The sequence below is a fragment of the Myotis yumanensis genome, unplaced genomic scaffold (assembly GCF_028538775.1).
Source record: "Myotis yumanensis isolate MYYU_CA2020_CCGP unplaced genomic scaffold, mMyoYum1.0.hap1 SCAF_5, whole genome shotgun sequence".
Taxonomy (NCBI): Eukaryota; Metazoa; Chordata; class Mammalia; order Chiroptera; family Vespertilionidae; genus Myotis; species Myotis yumanensis.
In genome coordinates this window covers 66,810,236-66,827,002 of record NW_027223756.1, presented here as the reverse complement: position 1 = coordinate 66,827,002, position 16,767 = coordinate 66,810,236, and the positions used below count along the sequence as shown (strand labels likewise).

The 16,767-nt window shown below is 35.6% G+C and overlaps 1 protein-coding gene across 5 annotated transcripts in view; it reads left to right on the top strand.

Annotated features, from left to right (window-relative positions):
• The window catches only part of LOC139010675 (probable ATP-dependent RNA helicase DDX60), a 91,198-nt gene that overhangs the window by 47,901 nt on the left and 26,530 nt on the right, over positions 1–16,767 (top strand). For all 5 annotated transcript variants that reach the window (XR_011471558.1, XM_070415438.1, XM_070415439.1 and 2 more), the window contains 9 exons: positions 326–445; positions 1,045–1,140; positions 8,277–8,392; positions 9,413–9,552; positions 11,609–11,718; positions 11,818–11,922; positions 12,567–12,692; positions 14,372–14,499; positions 16,243–16,401. Coding sequence is in view for 4 of the 5 variants with exons in the window: in XM_070415438.1 (XP_070271539.1) it covers positions 326–445; positions 1,045–1,140; positions 8,277–8,392; positions 9,413–9,552; positions 11,609–11,718; positions 11,818–11,922; positions 12,567–12,692; positions 14,372–14,499; positions 16,243–16,401 (1,100 nt within the window). In the remaining variant the exon portion in view is untranslated. The remainder of the gene's footprint in view (positions 1–325; positions 446–1,044; positions 1,141–8,276; positions 8,393–9,412; positions 9,553–11,608; positions 11,719–11,817; positions 11,923–12,566; positions 12,693–14,371; positions 14,500–16,242; positions 16,402–16,767) is intronic.

Sequence of the window (16,767 nt, the reverse complement as noted above, 5' to 3'; positions counted from 1 at the left end):
GTCCCAGGTTCACTTCTGGTCAAGGTCATGTACCTTGGTTGTAGGTTCGATCCCTGGCCCTAGTCGGGAGGCAACCAACTGATGTGTCTCTCTCACATAAATGTTTCTCTCTCTCTGTCTCTCCCCCTACCTCCTTCCACTCTCTCTAAAAATCAATGGGAAAATATCCTTGGGTGAGGATTAAAGAAAAAAAAGGAAGAGTTACATAAAATTGGTACTGTACTTTTTGCTTGTAAAGTTGTTCCAGATACTTGTTTACTTTAAACAATTTGTTCAGTGTTGTCAATAATTACTGAATAGCACATTGTGTCTTTTATGATTTAAGGCTCTTGTTAATCAAGTGGTAGGAACTATCTGCAGTCTATTTACCAAAGCACTGCCAAAAGGACTAGTGGTGTGTGGAGTGTTTACCAGAGATTACCGTCATGACACCTTGAATTGTCAGGTATGTCACCGACGTGAGTGCATAATAAATAATAATGCGTATTAAGGCACTTTGGTAGGCACTGCAAGGTTTTAATGTGAGGATAAATTAAATTCACAATTACCCTGTGAAATATATTTATATTTTAACATTGTTTATATAATTTTTACTTAATAAAGTGGTTAACTTTCAATAAATTATATTTTCTATAATTAATAAAATGCTTTTCTGAAATTTCAATATGAGGAAATTTCAAATCTTTCAATGGTGATGGTTTCAAACTGTGATGATTTTATATTCCCAATGTACTATGTGGGAGAATGTTTCTTAATGAAATAAGCTTAACTATTTCAATATATCAACATACATTTGTTATTCACATTTGTTTTATTTTTCCACAGATGAGATGGTTGTTTTAATGGAAATGCTTATATGAATATACTGTGTCATCTAAATATTTTATGGATGTTTAAAAGGAAGGGAATGGTGGGGTCTGGGTGGAGGGGAGCAAAGAGAGGGAATGGGAGACATCTGTAATAATGTCAACAATAATAAGAAGTTAAAGCTTGAGATTTAAAAAAATCAAGTCAATTGTTTTCTTTTTTTAAAAAAAACAACAGATATTGGTGACAGTGCCTCAGTGCTTGGAAATACTCTTGCTATCACCTCGTAATCAAAAGTGGGTGAAAAGGATGAGATATGTCATCTTTGATGAGGTATGCTACCTTCATTACTATTATTCCACTAAATATTTGTATGTACATAAAATATGTAGCTTATGTATTTTAGTAAAGATGGCAATCTTATGGACGGTTATTAAAATAAACATTCAGGAAGGGATAGATTGAATGTGTGGGTGTTAAAATGTAGATCTGGAAGGAATAAAAAAGGGAAAATGAAAAATTTCTAGAATAAGAGTGATAATAGTAAAGGGAAAGTATCCCAGAAAGCACTGGACAAACCAATGACATTAGCAATAGACTTTTCTTCTTTTAGCCATAGAACTTTTATCCCACAAAACCAACTATCTTTTAGGAGGTACTTTCCTATTACCTATACTTGTTGCATTAATGGCTAAAATGGGTCATGTCACTCTATTGCTGTTTTAAAAGTTAAAGTGCCTCATGTTGCTAGCTAGCATTCATTTGCTGAATGATATCAGAAGGAAATAAAAAACAAAATGCAAATAAGAAACAAAACAAGTAAACAGACAGAAATAAACAAACAAAGGAGGCTGCAAATTTAGGAAGATAATATAATTTGAACATGAAATTTGAGTTTTTTCTAATACATGTATTTATTAGTTTCTAACACATTAATGTATTGAAGGTTGTACATTAATCTTAAAGCACTGCTTTAGCAACATATGAAACATTACATTTTTATGATTCACTTTAAAATATCTTTTAATTGCCATTATCATTTAGTTTTTGGTTCATAAGTTAATTAAAAGTATATTTTAAGATATACTTTTTTTAAAAAAAACCTATATCTAGCATAGTTATATTTAGGTCAAGTATATCTTCATATTTTTTTCATCTTTTGAAATTCAAATTGACAAATAATTTTCATATTTATTTATAGGAACACATATTGAGAAAATTAGATAAACAAGCATTTTAAATATCATTTCTGCTACCATTAAATATACAAAGTACTTTGTAATGTACAGGACTTTTATAAAGATACTAAGAGGCCCGGTGCATGAATTCGTGAATGGGTGGGGTCCCTCAGCCTGGCTGTCAATCAGGGCGATCAGGCCGATCGAGACCACAGGAGGTAGGCCGGCCATGGGGGGTTGGCTGTGGGAGCGCACTAACCACCAGGAGAGCAGCTCCTGTGTTGAGTGTCTGTCCCCTGGTGGTCAGTGCATCATCATAGTGACCAGTCAACCGGTCGTTTGGTTAACCAGTTGTTCGGTCAACTGGTTGTAATGGTTGCTTAGGCTTTTATATATAGAGATTGTTAACCTTTACTAAGTGATATTTAATAAGATATTTTAAAAGAATAAAATGAATAGAGATACCTAGGGAAATAGTCCATGTTTTCTCACTGGAAAATTCAATATTATGATTATAACTGCACTGATCCTATCTAATAATAGACAAACATGGTAATTGACTGTACCTTCGCTACGCCTCCCATTGGCTAATCTGCGCAATATGCAAATTAACCACCAACAAAGATGGCGGCTAATTTGCATACTGCAGGCAGATCCCGCTGCGCCGCCCTGCCTGGGGCTGGCGGCAGCGCAATCCCCAGCCGTTGGTTGCCCCAGCATGGGATCTGGGCCTGTCGTGTGCGGGGCGGGGCGGGTGGCAGCGAGATCTGGAGCCGCCACCAGCCCCACGACAGGGAGAGGCTGGCAACCCCCACCAGACACACCCATACACACACACACACACACACACACACACACAGGGGTAGGAACCCCTGGCGCAGGCAGCTCCTCAGAAGTGACACCGGAGCTGTGAGCCCCAGGTGCACAGCCAGGAGACCCGAACCTGCCTACTCGAGCATCAGGCTTATGCTTATTGGAACTAGGCACCAATACATTAGAGAAGTTATTTTAAAACAAACAACAAAGAAGAAAAGTTTCGACCCCAGAACTATGTCCCCACAGGGAGTGGGTGACAGCAAAGTGGAACACAGGGCTGACACGCTGCGGGCGGCGAGGACGAACACGGAGCAGAGGGAAGAAGCCAGTGCAAAGGCCCAGGCTGTCTGACTCCATTTACCTGAAATGCCGGGAGCAGGAAGCGCACGGGCACAGGAAGCGACCAATGCTTTCCAGGGGGGTTTGAGGGGCTGGGGCCTAAGAGAGAAATGATTTTAGAGGAAGCGCAGCAGCTTGCGGGTGCAGGAGGCCTGGCTCCCAGGTCCAAAATCAGAAAAGCAGCTCAGAAAGGAAACCTGAAGAAAGCCCCGGAAGTACCCAAAGGAAAGAAAGGTCTGGGCGTCTCCACGGAAGAGCGAAGGGCCGTGGCACATGGCAAGACGGGCGGCTCTGGAAGCGAAAGGAGCATCAGGAAAGCAGCGAGCACAGGGGAGGACGGGAGACTCTGCTGTAAGGCGGGCCTGGTGCAGGGGTGGGGGATGGGTCTGAGGAAGTGGAGGCCCAGGGCCAGGACCAGGATGGCTCCTCAGGAAGAAACACGCCCCCCCACGTGGGCCAGAGGTGGACAGAGACCAGGAGTGAAGGAGGACAGTGGGGCACCCGGCAGCAGCTGGGCGTGAGGTTTGCGGGAAGGAGACAGAGCCACGCCGGGGTCCCGTCTCCCGGGGGTGCTCCAGCGCCGCGAGCTTAGACTCGGACAACACAAGCAAGCACCCCAGGCTTTAAGGCCTCACTGGGTGCTTGACCTATTCATTTCTAAAATATTTTTAACACATTTCAATTTCAAGAAGTAAAAACAAAACCAAGAAAGAAAAACGACGCTTTCAGAGCCTGAACATCCACAGGGACTTCAGCGCCATCCCGAGCCACCGCCCGCCCCAGCGAGGGATCCAGCCTGCCATCTGCAACCGGGGGAGATGGGGCAGACACCTCAGGATCGGGCGTGCCATCTGCCACCAGGGGAGCAGGCCTAAGCCAGCAGGTGGTTATCTCCCGAGGGGTCCCAGGCTGTGAGAGGGCACAGGTTGGGCTGAGGGACCCCCCACCCCCTGCCAGTGCACGAATTTCTGTGCACGGGGCTTCTAGTTATGATTATAGTTATGATAGATTATTTTTACACAATAGGTCATTTTGGACACAAATAGATCATTTTAAACAATTAGGTCTCTAAATTTTTCTATAGATTCATTGCAATCGCAATAAAAACTCAGATTTTTTTCCTGTCCTTTTGTGGTATTTGTATGTGTGACTGTGTGTGCACATTTGAGTGTTGTGGGGAGGAAACTGATTACCTGATTCTGAAACTCACATGGAAATGCAGAAGGGAAAAAGTAATCAAGATTCATTTGAAAAAGAAGATTAAAGTAGGCCAAAAAATGCATTTAAAAAAGAAGATCAAGGTAAACAAACTTGCTCTATCAGGTATTGGGATTTAATTGTAGACCTATGATAATGGAGTGATATCTTTTGAAACAGGGATAAAAATATAGACAAATCAGCCAGCATTAGAAATAGAACCAGGTATAGACATTTTATTTAAAACAAAAACAAAAACGTGGCACTGGTAACAGTATTGGAAAAAATGGAAGTCAATATGGAAGAGGAAAAAAAATAGATTTCTTCCTCACCTCATACATAAAATCAATTTCAAATGGTTTAAACACAAAAGTGTAAAAGGCAAATTTATGAAACTTTATGTTATTTGAAGAGAATATCTTCATTACTTAGGGGTAGAGAAAGACCTCTTAAGCAAAAACTTGAAAAGCACAAACTATGAAAAACAGTTTAACAAATTTATTTTAAAATCAAGAATTTTTATTCATCGAAATATATAATTAAGATAATGAAATTATAAGCCACTGAGTGGGAAGTATTTGTAATTTATAAACTGGCAAAGACCTCTCTTTCAAAATATATAAGGATTTCTTTAAAATATTAAGAGAAAAGGCAATCCCAAAATGAGATTTTCCAATGTCTAATATACCCCTGAAAAGAAACTGAACTAAATTAAAAATCACAATGAAACACACCAATGAGGCAGTAAAGGTGGGAATCTGACAGTGTCCCTGTAGTGGAGGAAGTGGGGTGATGGGAAGGCCCATACACTGTGAGCAGGGGTGGGGGTGGGGGGGGGCTTTGGAAATCCTTTTAACAATCTAATGAAGATGACCATACTTCGTGAACAAGGAATTCCCATCCGAGTTATATATCTGAGGACTAGAAAAAAAAAAGATTTAAGAACTTAAAAAATAAGACAATTTAAGAACCCTCACGCATGTTAAGAGTAGCAACTCAAATGTCCATTAGAGTGGAAATAATAACAAAATGTGGTATATTTACACAACAGAATACATAGATCAATGAAAATAAATATAACAGAATAACCTTAAAATTGTAATATTGAGCAAATATATAATTCAAATGAAAAAACCTTACAAAACCAGCAAAATCAACTTTTATTGTTTGTGAACACACATGTATATATGTAAAGAAGTATAATGAAAACCAAGTGATAACTTTAAAAAAACATGTTACCGCTGAAGAAGGTTGTTCTAGCATGGACTTCAGAGATACTGGAAATATTTGTCTTGATTTATGAGGATGTTTGTTTTACTTAGTTAATCTGAATCATACTTTGTTAATACGAAACTATATTTTATACAATTATTAAATGTTACATTCACAATAAAACAAAGGTTTAAAAAGAATGCGAAGATTCAGTTAGATCAAGGGAACCTCTTTTTTCTGCCACGGGCCATTTAGATATTTATAACATCATTCACAGGCCATACAAAATTATCAACCTAAAAATGAGCCCCCTATATTTGGTCAAACATTGAATTAACTCATCCCTAATGCTTGGCAGGGTCAGATCAAATTATTTTGTGGGCCTTATATGGGCCTTCAGGCCAGATGTTCTCCACCCCTGAGATATAAATAATTCTATTACACATATTGCTATACATAAAAATTTTAATAGCTAACTGTCCAGCTATAATGCCATTTATTCTGCAGAAAAACACAGTAAAGTAGTGCCTATTTTTATGGCTACTGAACTGAGACAAAGAGAGATGAACTCTATCCAGTTCACCCACGTTAAGTGCAGAGCCAAAGTTAGAACACAGGCAGCCTGCTTCCATTTCCTGAGCTTTATTGCCACACAGACACACAGAGGTATCTATCTGTAATGTAAAAAGATGAGATTGATTGTCCTGTAACATAACAATGAAGGGAAAAAAACCCTGCAGAATGCTTATTTTAAATCTTGTCTTTTGCATCTTTAGTTAAAATACTAAAGAGTGCTTATCAAGTTTCACTTCATCACTATAAATTTCACATGCATCTCCAAACTATTGGCCCTTCAAACACACACTTTATTGAAATGACCTTATTATCAGTATATTTCTGATGTTATATACATGTTTTTCTTTTTCTCTTTTCTCTCTGTTTTGACTAAAAGCTTCTTAAAATAAATATTTTTATTGATTTCAGAGAGGAAGGGAGAGGGAGATAGAAACATCAATAATGAGAGAAAATTATTGATTGGCTGTCTCCTGCAGGCCCTACAATGGGGTTCTAGCCTGACACCCAGGCATGTGCCCTGACCAGGAATTAAAACATGACCTCCTGGTTCATATGTTGATGCTAAACCACTGAGCCATGTGAGCCGAGCTTGACTAAAAGCTTTTTTAAAAAATATACTTTTATTGATTTCAGAGAGGAAGGGAGAGGGAGAGAGAGATAGAAACAACAATGATGAGAGAGAATCATCAATCGGCTGCCTCCTGCACGCCCCCTACTGGGGATTGAGCCCAAAACCTGGGCATATGCCCTTGACTGGAATTGAACCTGGGACCCTTCAGTCCACAGGCCCAGGCTCTATCCACTGAGCCGAACTGGCTAAGTCTGACTAAAAGATTTTTGAAAGCTTCTCTTTACTTCTCCAAAATACTTCATAGTGGATAAATGCTTCATAAATAAAGGCTTCAGTAAAAATTAGAAATTAAGCATAAATAAGACTTTTGAAATTGGGTTCTCATTCTATAAATACTGGAGGCCTGATGCACGAGATTCCTGCAAGGGGCTTGGCCCTCGCAGCCCTGGTTTTGTCCGGAAGGTCATCCGGAAGGACATCCAGAAGGTCATTTGGCTTTCCAGTCTAATTAGCATATTATACTTTTATTATTATAGATAGGCTATAATTACATAAGAATCTAATTTTACTAAATTCAGGTTTATTGTTAGCTGAAAATTTTACAGAGATTATTTTAAATCAAGTCTTTTAAAATGTTCTGGCTTTCATATATTATTATTAGAGATCCTGGGCACGAAATTTGTGCAAGGTTAGGGTCCCTAGGCCTGGCCAGCGATCAGATTCCCCGCCTCCGCACCTCCTCCTTCCCTCACTCCCTCAGCGCCCTGCCGCTGCTGCTGGTCATCCACCATTTTCCACGCCGCCCACTGGTGGTCAGCACATGTCATGGCGAGTAATTGAACTCCCAGTTGAACTTCCGGGGGGACACTTTGCATATTAGCCATATAGATATATAGATATATAGATATATAGATATATAGATATATAGGTATATAGATATAGATATAGATATATAGATTAATTGTCCATATCATTGTATCAAACTAATAATGAATGAACTTCTATAGTCAGGGGACTAGGCTTTCTCTAGATTTCTAACTGGTACAGGATAAGTGCTCTTATCCTGTACCAGTTTATTTCAAATTAATTTCAAATCAATTTATTTCAAATTAATTTGTTTTATAAACATTTTTATCTGTATTTCAGTGATAGGATTAGTGATACATGAGTAAAATGTTATATTTTTAGAGCGGTTTTTCATTATCTTATCTTTTTATAGTAATTGCTATAATTTAGCCAACATTTCATTTGTAAACAAGACGTACAAAGTGTGTTTTTTTGCTCAACTTGTTCTTGCTTATAATCATTATTAACATGACATGTGATAGTCTTTTTCACAGTTCAGCTATCATCATGCATAATAGAACAAGTCATCTCTCAATATATTATTCTCAAATCCAGTTTAATTCTCCTCAAAGTCATGTTGGGATTCTTTGATCAACAACTTTGTCAGGAGTGAATGAACATTACTGAATGTGGAGAGAGAAGGAAATAATAAGTTCTGGTAGCATAATCTACTAGTATTTTGGGAGAAAAAGTGGAACTGACTTAATATTGAGTTTATTTAACCACATTGCCAGGTTCACTGTCTTGGGGGAGAAATTGGAGCCGAAGTTTGGGAGCATCTTCTTGTTATGATTCGATGTCCCTTTCTGGCACTTTCTGCTACTATCAGTAATCCTGAACATCTCACTGAGTAAGCCTGAGTTTTGTATTCATTTAATGCTATTAATGATAATAATTAATAATACAGACAGATTATTTAAAATACTCTTTAAAACAAAACAAAAATTCTCTTCAAGTAAAACTTATTCTCTTCAAATTTTGTTATATATAACTAGAAGACATTTGCACTCACCCTTTGACTAGATGTAACTTACATACTGGTTCTTCAACAATGTTGTGTGAGAGTGCTTTAATTTCCTGTTTATAGCTTGATATTTGGGTTCTCAGAGAATAGCATATGGCAGTTTAGAACCGTCCTTCAATAGGCTATGCCCACTACTTTTCTATGCAAAACACCAAAACTTTTTTAAAAAATTAGTCAACACATATCGTAGAAATGGATATACCCATTTAATTAAATGAATTTAATAAGAAACCTCAAAGTATCAGTTCTTGGTGATTTCATAAAAGTAATTGATTTAACTGTATGAGTATAAATATAGTTTGAGTATGCATAAAATGTAGAGATTTTTATTCTCTTAAAATCAACTAGAGGGCCAGTGCATGTAATTCATGCACGGGGCGGGGGGGTGGTGGTGAGGGGTGGGCAGGCAGAGATCCCCTCAGCCCGGCCTGCACCCTTTCCTAATCGCTCACCTGCCTGCCTTCCTGATCACCCCTAACCACTTGTCTGGCTCCCTGATTGCCCCTAACCCCTCTGCCTGCCTGCCTGATCACCCCTAACCATTTGCTTGCCTGCCCTGATTGCCCCAACCACTCTGCCTGCCTGCCTGATGGCCCCTAAGTGCTTGCCTGCTTGGCTGATCACCCCTAACTGCTCACCTGCCTGCCTGATTGCCCCTAACCACCTCTGTCTCGGCCCCTGCTGCGGCGGCTTCATCCGGAATGACGTCTGGATGGTCGTTTGGCTGTCTGGTCTAATTAGTATATTATGCTTTTATTATTATAGATGTTTAATAATTTTTCTCAGAAAACAAATGATATGGGTTTTTTTCTGTGATAATAATACCTTTATTTTCTTCATAACTAGATGGTTGGTGTTAATTAAAAGATACTGGCAAGATGTTGAAAGCAAAATGGAAAATTCTAGTTCATTGCAAAATGTCTTGAAAGTTTCAAAGAAACAACAAAGAAAAAGAATAGAAAAGCCATCCTACAGAGTTAGACTGGGTAAGACTATCTTCTAAGAGAAGGGGGTGCTCAGAATTATTGAGCACACTCTATGTGTTTGCAACATATTAAAGCATCTTCTTTAAGTAAAAGAATTTGATTTGAACTACAGATCTGAAGGGAAGTCAATTTTTTGCAAATTTTATTTTATTTGTTTCCATCACCACTTATTCTCCCATACCCCTTCCACCTGCTCTCCCTCTCATAATCACCACCCTGTTGTCAATGAGTTCTTTCTCTCTTTTTTTGTTCAATCTCTTCACCCTCTCCAGGCCCACAACCCCCACCCAACTGCTTCAGCCATATAAGTAGAATAGTTTGATTCTTATTACAAATCTGAAGGGAAATAATTTTTTTCCTATCATATTTCATTCAAATGTGGACTCTAATGAACAATATACACAAATAAGCAAAATAGAGACAGACTTATAGACAGGAAATATTGTTTTAATATACAGAGGAAATTAAATAAGAATCTTAGCTCTAGAAGATTAATGACATGCTGAAGTTCACACAGCTAATGGTAGATCTAATAAACTTGAAGATCAAGCTCTTTGCAAATATATTTTTAAATAATGTGAATTCCTCTACAATTCAGTATGGTTAAAGATGTAATTATAGCACAGATAAATGTTTCACTTTCTATATTGTAAAAAAAAAAATTATAAAGGCAAAAACATGGCTAGAGGGCAGTTCAGTTTTGGTTTCCTGAAAAACCTTTGCTTCAAAATATACTGTTCTACTTATGGTCTAATTCTGTGCTATCATTCCCATTTCAGACTACAGGAATTTTTCTTTTCATGAATTTTCTTGACATTTGGATTATTCATTGTTCCTCAAAACTTGCATTTTCTTTTTTAATTAGTTTTTCTGGAATGACCTCTTATCTACAGTTGACCAAATTTTATCTATTGATTATTTAAGAGATACTGTCTAGAGGTACAACTGAAATACAGCCTTAATTCTTTTAGTTCAAGTTCAATAGTATGTCCTACATTATGACATATTCTACTGTCTATTGTAACTATTTTAATGTCTTATTTTCCTTGAGAAACACTAGACATTTTAAAAATATATATGCAGTATATTTAAGTAAATAGATAACATATGTAATGTGTTATATGTTATATATACATATATATTTAATCTGTATCATGGTGTCCTTTATTTTACATATACTCTAAATGTTTTACTACTGAATTAATGAATGTTCCTATACGTTATATACTTGAGACTGTTTTCATGAAAATTCTATGAAGTACTATAAAATCATATTTTTCTGGCTACTTTTAATGGAAAGCTACAGATCCCCATATGTGACACTATGCTTTCACTTAACAAACATTAAAGTTCCTGATGTGTGCTGGGTTCTTTTATTGTCCCTAGAGTTACAATAGGGAGCAAACTCTGTGCTTATCTGGAGCTTAAATTTTAATGTGAACATAAAGATTAAACAAGATGAATAGTAAATAAAATTAAATAAACAACATGTTAGGTAATGTTAAGTGCTAAAAAAAAATAAAGCCAGTGTAATATTAATAGAGGTATTTAGAATATCAGCTTCTTTGATTAAAGAAAATGAAGCGGGGTGGAAGGAAGAAGACACATATTCTTTCTTTGACCTGGTAATATTATTCCTAAAGATAGAGAGATAATATAATAATAATAGTAATAGTGATACCCAATGTTCCTAATTAGTTGTATGTCTATATATCTATTATTTATGCCAGACCCCATTACACAGGCATGCTTTACAAAAATACATAGATACTATATAAATTATAAAATCATAAATAAATACCAGGAACCAAAAATGATGATATAATATAATTGAAGACTAAGACTAGGAAGGAAAGTAAAACACAGATTTGCAGGGTAGATATACTGAATCCTTTTTCAAGGTTCTTCCCAATGCACAGCACTGTTTCTAATGTGCTCCTGGCAATGGTCTCATGCATAACTCTTCCTAGGTCTGCTCATAATTGTAAAATCATAATTAGGTCATAGTTTTGAAAGCAAACAGATTTTAATGATCATTTCAATCCTATACTTACAGTGTGGTACACAGAGCGATACAATGATCTAGAAAAGTATGTGTGTTCCCTAAAGGATAATGAGTTTATCATTGAACACTATCACCCATGTGCTGCACTTACAGTCAACCATGTAAGTATAAACTACTTTGGAAAATGAGTATGTATCCAGATTGTTATAAACCTATATATGGAATATAAAATTAATAATTTTGTATTTTATGATTTTTAGATAAAGAAGTATGGAATCCCTTTAGACCTTGGATTTTCTCCACGGGAAAGCATACTGCTTTATGATGCGATGGTACATGTTTGGCCAGAATGGACAAGAATAAAAGTGTGTGAATATATACTTCTATGGCTGATATCTCTAGTTCTTTGGCTATGACAGCCCATCAATAATAAGCAAATTCATGAATGGTATTTATTCTGGTTTAGATAAAAGCAGCATATTTCCTTGTTAAGAATTTAAACTCCAGAGTCACAGTGCTCTAGAATTGGGCAAATAAGTTAAATTTTCTCTATTATCCCTATTTTCCTTACCAAAAAAATATATCTACTTTGTTGTTTTTTTTAAGATTAACTGACTTGTTATTTATAAAATGCTTAGAATGTCTTGCCATGGTAATATATATATATATATATATATATATATATATATATATATATTATATGTTTAATATATATATAATGTTTAATATATATGTTATATATATATTAAACATTTCAGAAATTTTTATTTCTTTTACCTCTAGAGTTAATTGAAGTTTAAAAAAAATTATGTGTTGGTATGTTCTAATGAAAACAGAATAAAATGCAACCATTACATAGAGAACAGAACTGTTGGCCTACCTGCAGTTATCTCTGTAACTGAATGTGGATGACGGCTTGAGAGATTTCCTTCGTAATGGTGGATATGGAAAACTTTAGAAAAAATGATTACTTCATTTTCCTTTGTATTTGTGGTTCTTCATTTTCAAGGAGTTAGAACCTGAAGAATTCAGCTGCTTCAAAAATAAAATAGTCATAACAAGGGCAGATGCTAAGAAATATGAAGAGGAACTGAAAAAGGAAATAATTCACTGGAGTCAGCTGGACCCAAGCAAGGTAATTAAAAACATTTAGGATTTCTTTAAATTTAAGATTAATATGAAATGGATCTGACTTCTTCATTTAGGTTCAGAAGAATCACCCATAAAGCTTTCAAGGATTTGAAACATGAGTACCTCATTGCCATGCCTTGGTGTTCTAGCTTAAATTTAGTTAGCTAGATGTGGAAAAATGCAAAGAATAATTGGGTACCACATCTTTTCTGAATCTCAAGTTAAGCTATTGCTTTTCATAGAGGATAGGACTTCTCTGATTTCTAATACCAGTGGGTCATTGCCCTGATTTTCTTCTCTAATATTTCCCTAAGGAAGACCTTTTGTCTATTTTACTTATTTAAATAGGTGAACACCCAGTTTCTTTTGGTTGCCAACAACATGGATAGTTGAAATAAATTACAAGTATTATTTAATTTACCTTACTATAATTTCCATTCTTTGACTTTACTTTTTTGTTATGATAAAATCCTCATCATATTTTACTTCCTGAAAATAAGTTCTACAATATCTCAATGGTACAAGCAGTGACACATGCTGTAGTTACCCAGGGCTGATTCACCAGACAGTTAGAAGGAACGGAATATGGTCAAATTCATTTATATATACTGACATGTAATATCAAACAACCTTGACTGCTTGGGGCCCAAAGTCATGATGAAGATGTGATCACTTCATGATCAGCCAGGTTCAGGTAATGGAAGCAGAATTTCAGTCCACCCATATTTTCTGCATTCTCTTTCCACATGGGAAGGAACCCCTGTTTGGTTTTGGTTTTAAATTTTAATTACACCCAGACTTGGGCAGACTACCTGATCTGCAAGTGTGAAAACCAACTGTCAAGAATTGCTATTGTATAAATAAAGGTTGTCAGCATTAGCTGCTTATAAAAATGCAGCTTATTAAAATTTCTGATTTGATTGGCTTTGTGTGGTGCGGGGGCAGTCGAACATTAAAACAAAATTCTATGAAATTTCAATGTGCAAACATGGTTGAGAATCTTTGGCCTATTATTGTTATTATCTGGCTTTTAACACACTGGGATATACAGGCACCAGCCTAGATCAAACTTAATTTTATTTACTCCTCTTGACTCAACATATTTTAGGAGGTGGCCAATCTCTAAGCTCTAATTAGTTCCATCCAGTATACTCTCCATTAGGCACAAGTGATATGTTTCTTTTCCTTAGGCCTTATGACATGCCTCATGGCAATAAACTGTCATTCATAACATGAAAATCCTCTTCTCATCTTGTCGATCAATTTTTGTTAACATTTTACATTCTTTTCACCTAAAATTTTAGTTTTAAACATTTATTTTCCTTAATTTTATGTTAGATATTTTGTTAAAAATATTATTTGTAGACAGGACTTACTGTGCTCTGTGTTCACCCTATTAATAACCAATATCAATTTGTAACCATCTCTGCCCCATTCCATAAATACCGTGCCATGATATGACATAGATATGATTAAAATATTGTAGAAACATGGTATTCAAGTTTTCTCAGATTTTAATTTTATTTGAAAATTTGCATTATTTAGATATAATTTCTAACTTACTCCATGAAAATGCGCTAAGCCTTACCAATTTGATTTTCAGTCTCAAATGCCAGCTGATTGTATCATCTATCTCTTCTTCACAATCATGAGTATTTTGACTTATCTTATAATTTTATTCAGGTGAATCAGTTATTCATGTACCTTAAGCCTCAAACTTTTGACAGTGCAGAAATTGAAAAGCAAAGGATGTTTCCTCATTTTGTGGAAAAACTTAAAGAAATGAATAGGCTGCCTGCAATATTTTTTTCGTAAGTAACATTTTCATACCATTATACTTAATATTGTATAAATTTGAAGAATTTTGAAAACAATCATTGAGGAAGAATATATATAACCTTTGATTCACAATAGTAGAATTTTGAGAATTCTTTTAATCCTCATTCGAGTATATGTTTTTATTAATTCGAGAGAGAGAGAGAGATACATCAATATGAGAGAAAAGCATTGATCAGTTGCATCCCTTATGCTCTCTGATCAGGGATCAAACTGTAACTAGGTATGTGCCCTGATGGGAATTGAACCCACAACCTTTTTTGGGGGGCACAGTAACATTGTTCCAACCAACTTAGCCACCCGGCCAGAGCATATTTTGAGAAATTATAACTCTATTTATGTTGAAATCATACTTATAATACCAAGCTGGGTATAGGATGAGAGAAAGGAGCACCTCTCATTAGACTATATTTCAAAATCTAATTGTATAGTTTAATACTGTAGAATTTCTGGCCCATCCTTATAAGAAAAGTTCTATATATCATCAAAGTAAGATAAGGAAAAAAGGATAAATAGAGTGTGCATTTGCCAAAGAGAGCATGTACAATAACACACACATGCATAACATATACACACATATGACCTTGCTGTATTTTTTCTATAGGTTGTTTGCAAAAGTAGACTCATCTAAACTCTTCACTAAAAAGGAAAGACCTTCACTCTGCTAATTTCCTTTTCCTATTTTCCCTTAAGAGTATTAAAAGAAAAGTGAGCTGGGGCTTAGTAGCAACATTAAACAATTAGCAATCATGTTTTCATTATACTTAAAATAATGATTTTCCTTTGGAAAATATTTTGTTAATCTATACGTATGAAATGAGTTTACATTCAGTTCATTTTACTTTGCTCATTGGTGTTAAGTCCAGGACTCAGGGATGCAGAAGCAATCTGTGACATGACTGCCCTTAAGGAATAAATATCCTTGGAAGAGTGGTTGTATATGACCTTGAAATATTTAGACTCAATAGTTTAGCCAGTAAGTATATACACAGTTACTCAACATTTCAGAATTCAAGAAATTCTGTAGGTGCTAATAGTGAATATGAGGAGATATTTGTCACCTCTGGAAACATAGGAGAATAAAATAGCAAATTATTAATTATAAAGTCCGTCCCTCAACAGTATAACATAATATATACATCTTAAATAAATGTGTGATAAAGACATTAGGTGCTTCAAAGTTTAGTGGGAAGAGAAAATAATGGCTAGGGTGGCTAAAGACACTTAAAAATATTTTTATTGATTTCAGAGAGAGGAAAGGAAGGGGACAAAGAGAAAGAAACATCAATGATGAGAGAGAATCATTGATCAGTTGCCTCCTGCACATCCCACACTGGGGATCAAGCCCACAACCGGGAATGTGCTCTGACTGAGAATTGAACCATGACCTCCTGGTTCATAGGTTGATGCTCAATCACTGAACCACGCCAGGTGGGCTACAAAGGAATTAGGTCTCAAAATGTATATATTCTAGATAAGAGGAAAGGTGAGGAAACCTACATCTAATTTGTTATATTCCATTTTAAACAAAGCAAGATCTACAAAGCAAACAAATTAAAGGTAGATTATGAATAAAACTTATATGATTGTATGTATAATCTATCTCTCATATATGAGAGATAGATGTAAGTAATATGAGATGTATCTAATATATACGATACATATAAGATTGATATGAACATGCAATTATTAACAATTCTCATATATTTTAAATTTAGATTTAACATTCATTCAGTGGAACTTTCAGCTTCACGACTTTTTACACATTTGATAAGCAAACAAATTACTCATAACAATCCAAATTCTGAAAGAGAGAAGAAAATTTTGATCAAGAAACTATGGAAAGCAAGAAAATCTCAAAAAAGAAACATTGCCGCGTGAGTGTTTTTACTTGAGCTGTGGAATTTTAAATGTTTAATAAAGTGCATGGGTGTTCAGCTGTTTTTATAAATTCAAACTTGTTTTTATAACATAATAATGTGACTGTTTTTCCCTTTCTATGATACATCGAGTTAATTTAATTATACTTCACTTTTGTGGGGACATCCAAGAGAGAATTTTTTTGAATATTTTAGTAATTATACCATAGTTTACAATAATTTTCTTCATTATACTAGCTTCTTTTTTTTCTTAGCAATGCAAGTTATAGATTTGTTTTTTAGAAATTGCAAGTTTGCATATTGCTAAAAATAAATTGTTTAAAAAGATACCCATTAGAATTTCAACCAGCTAATTAGTCAGAA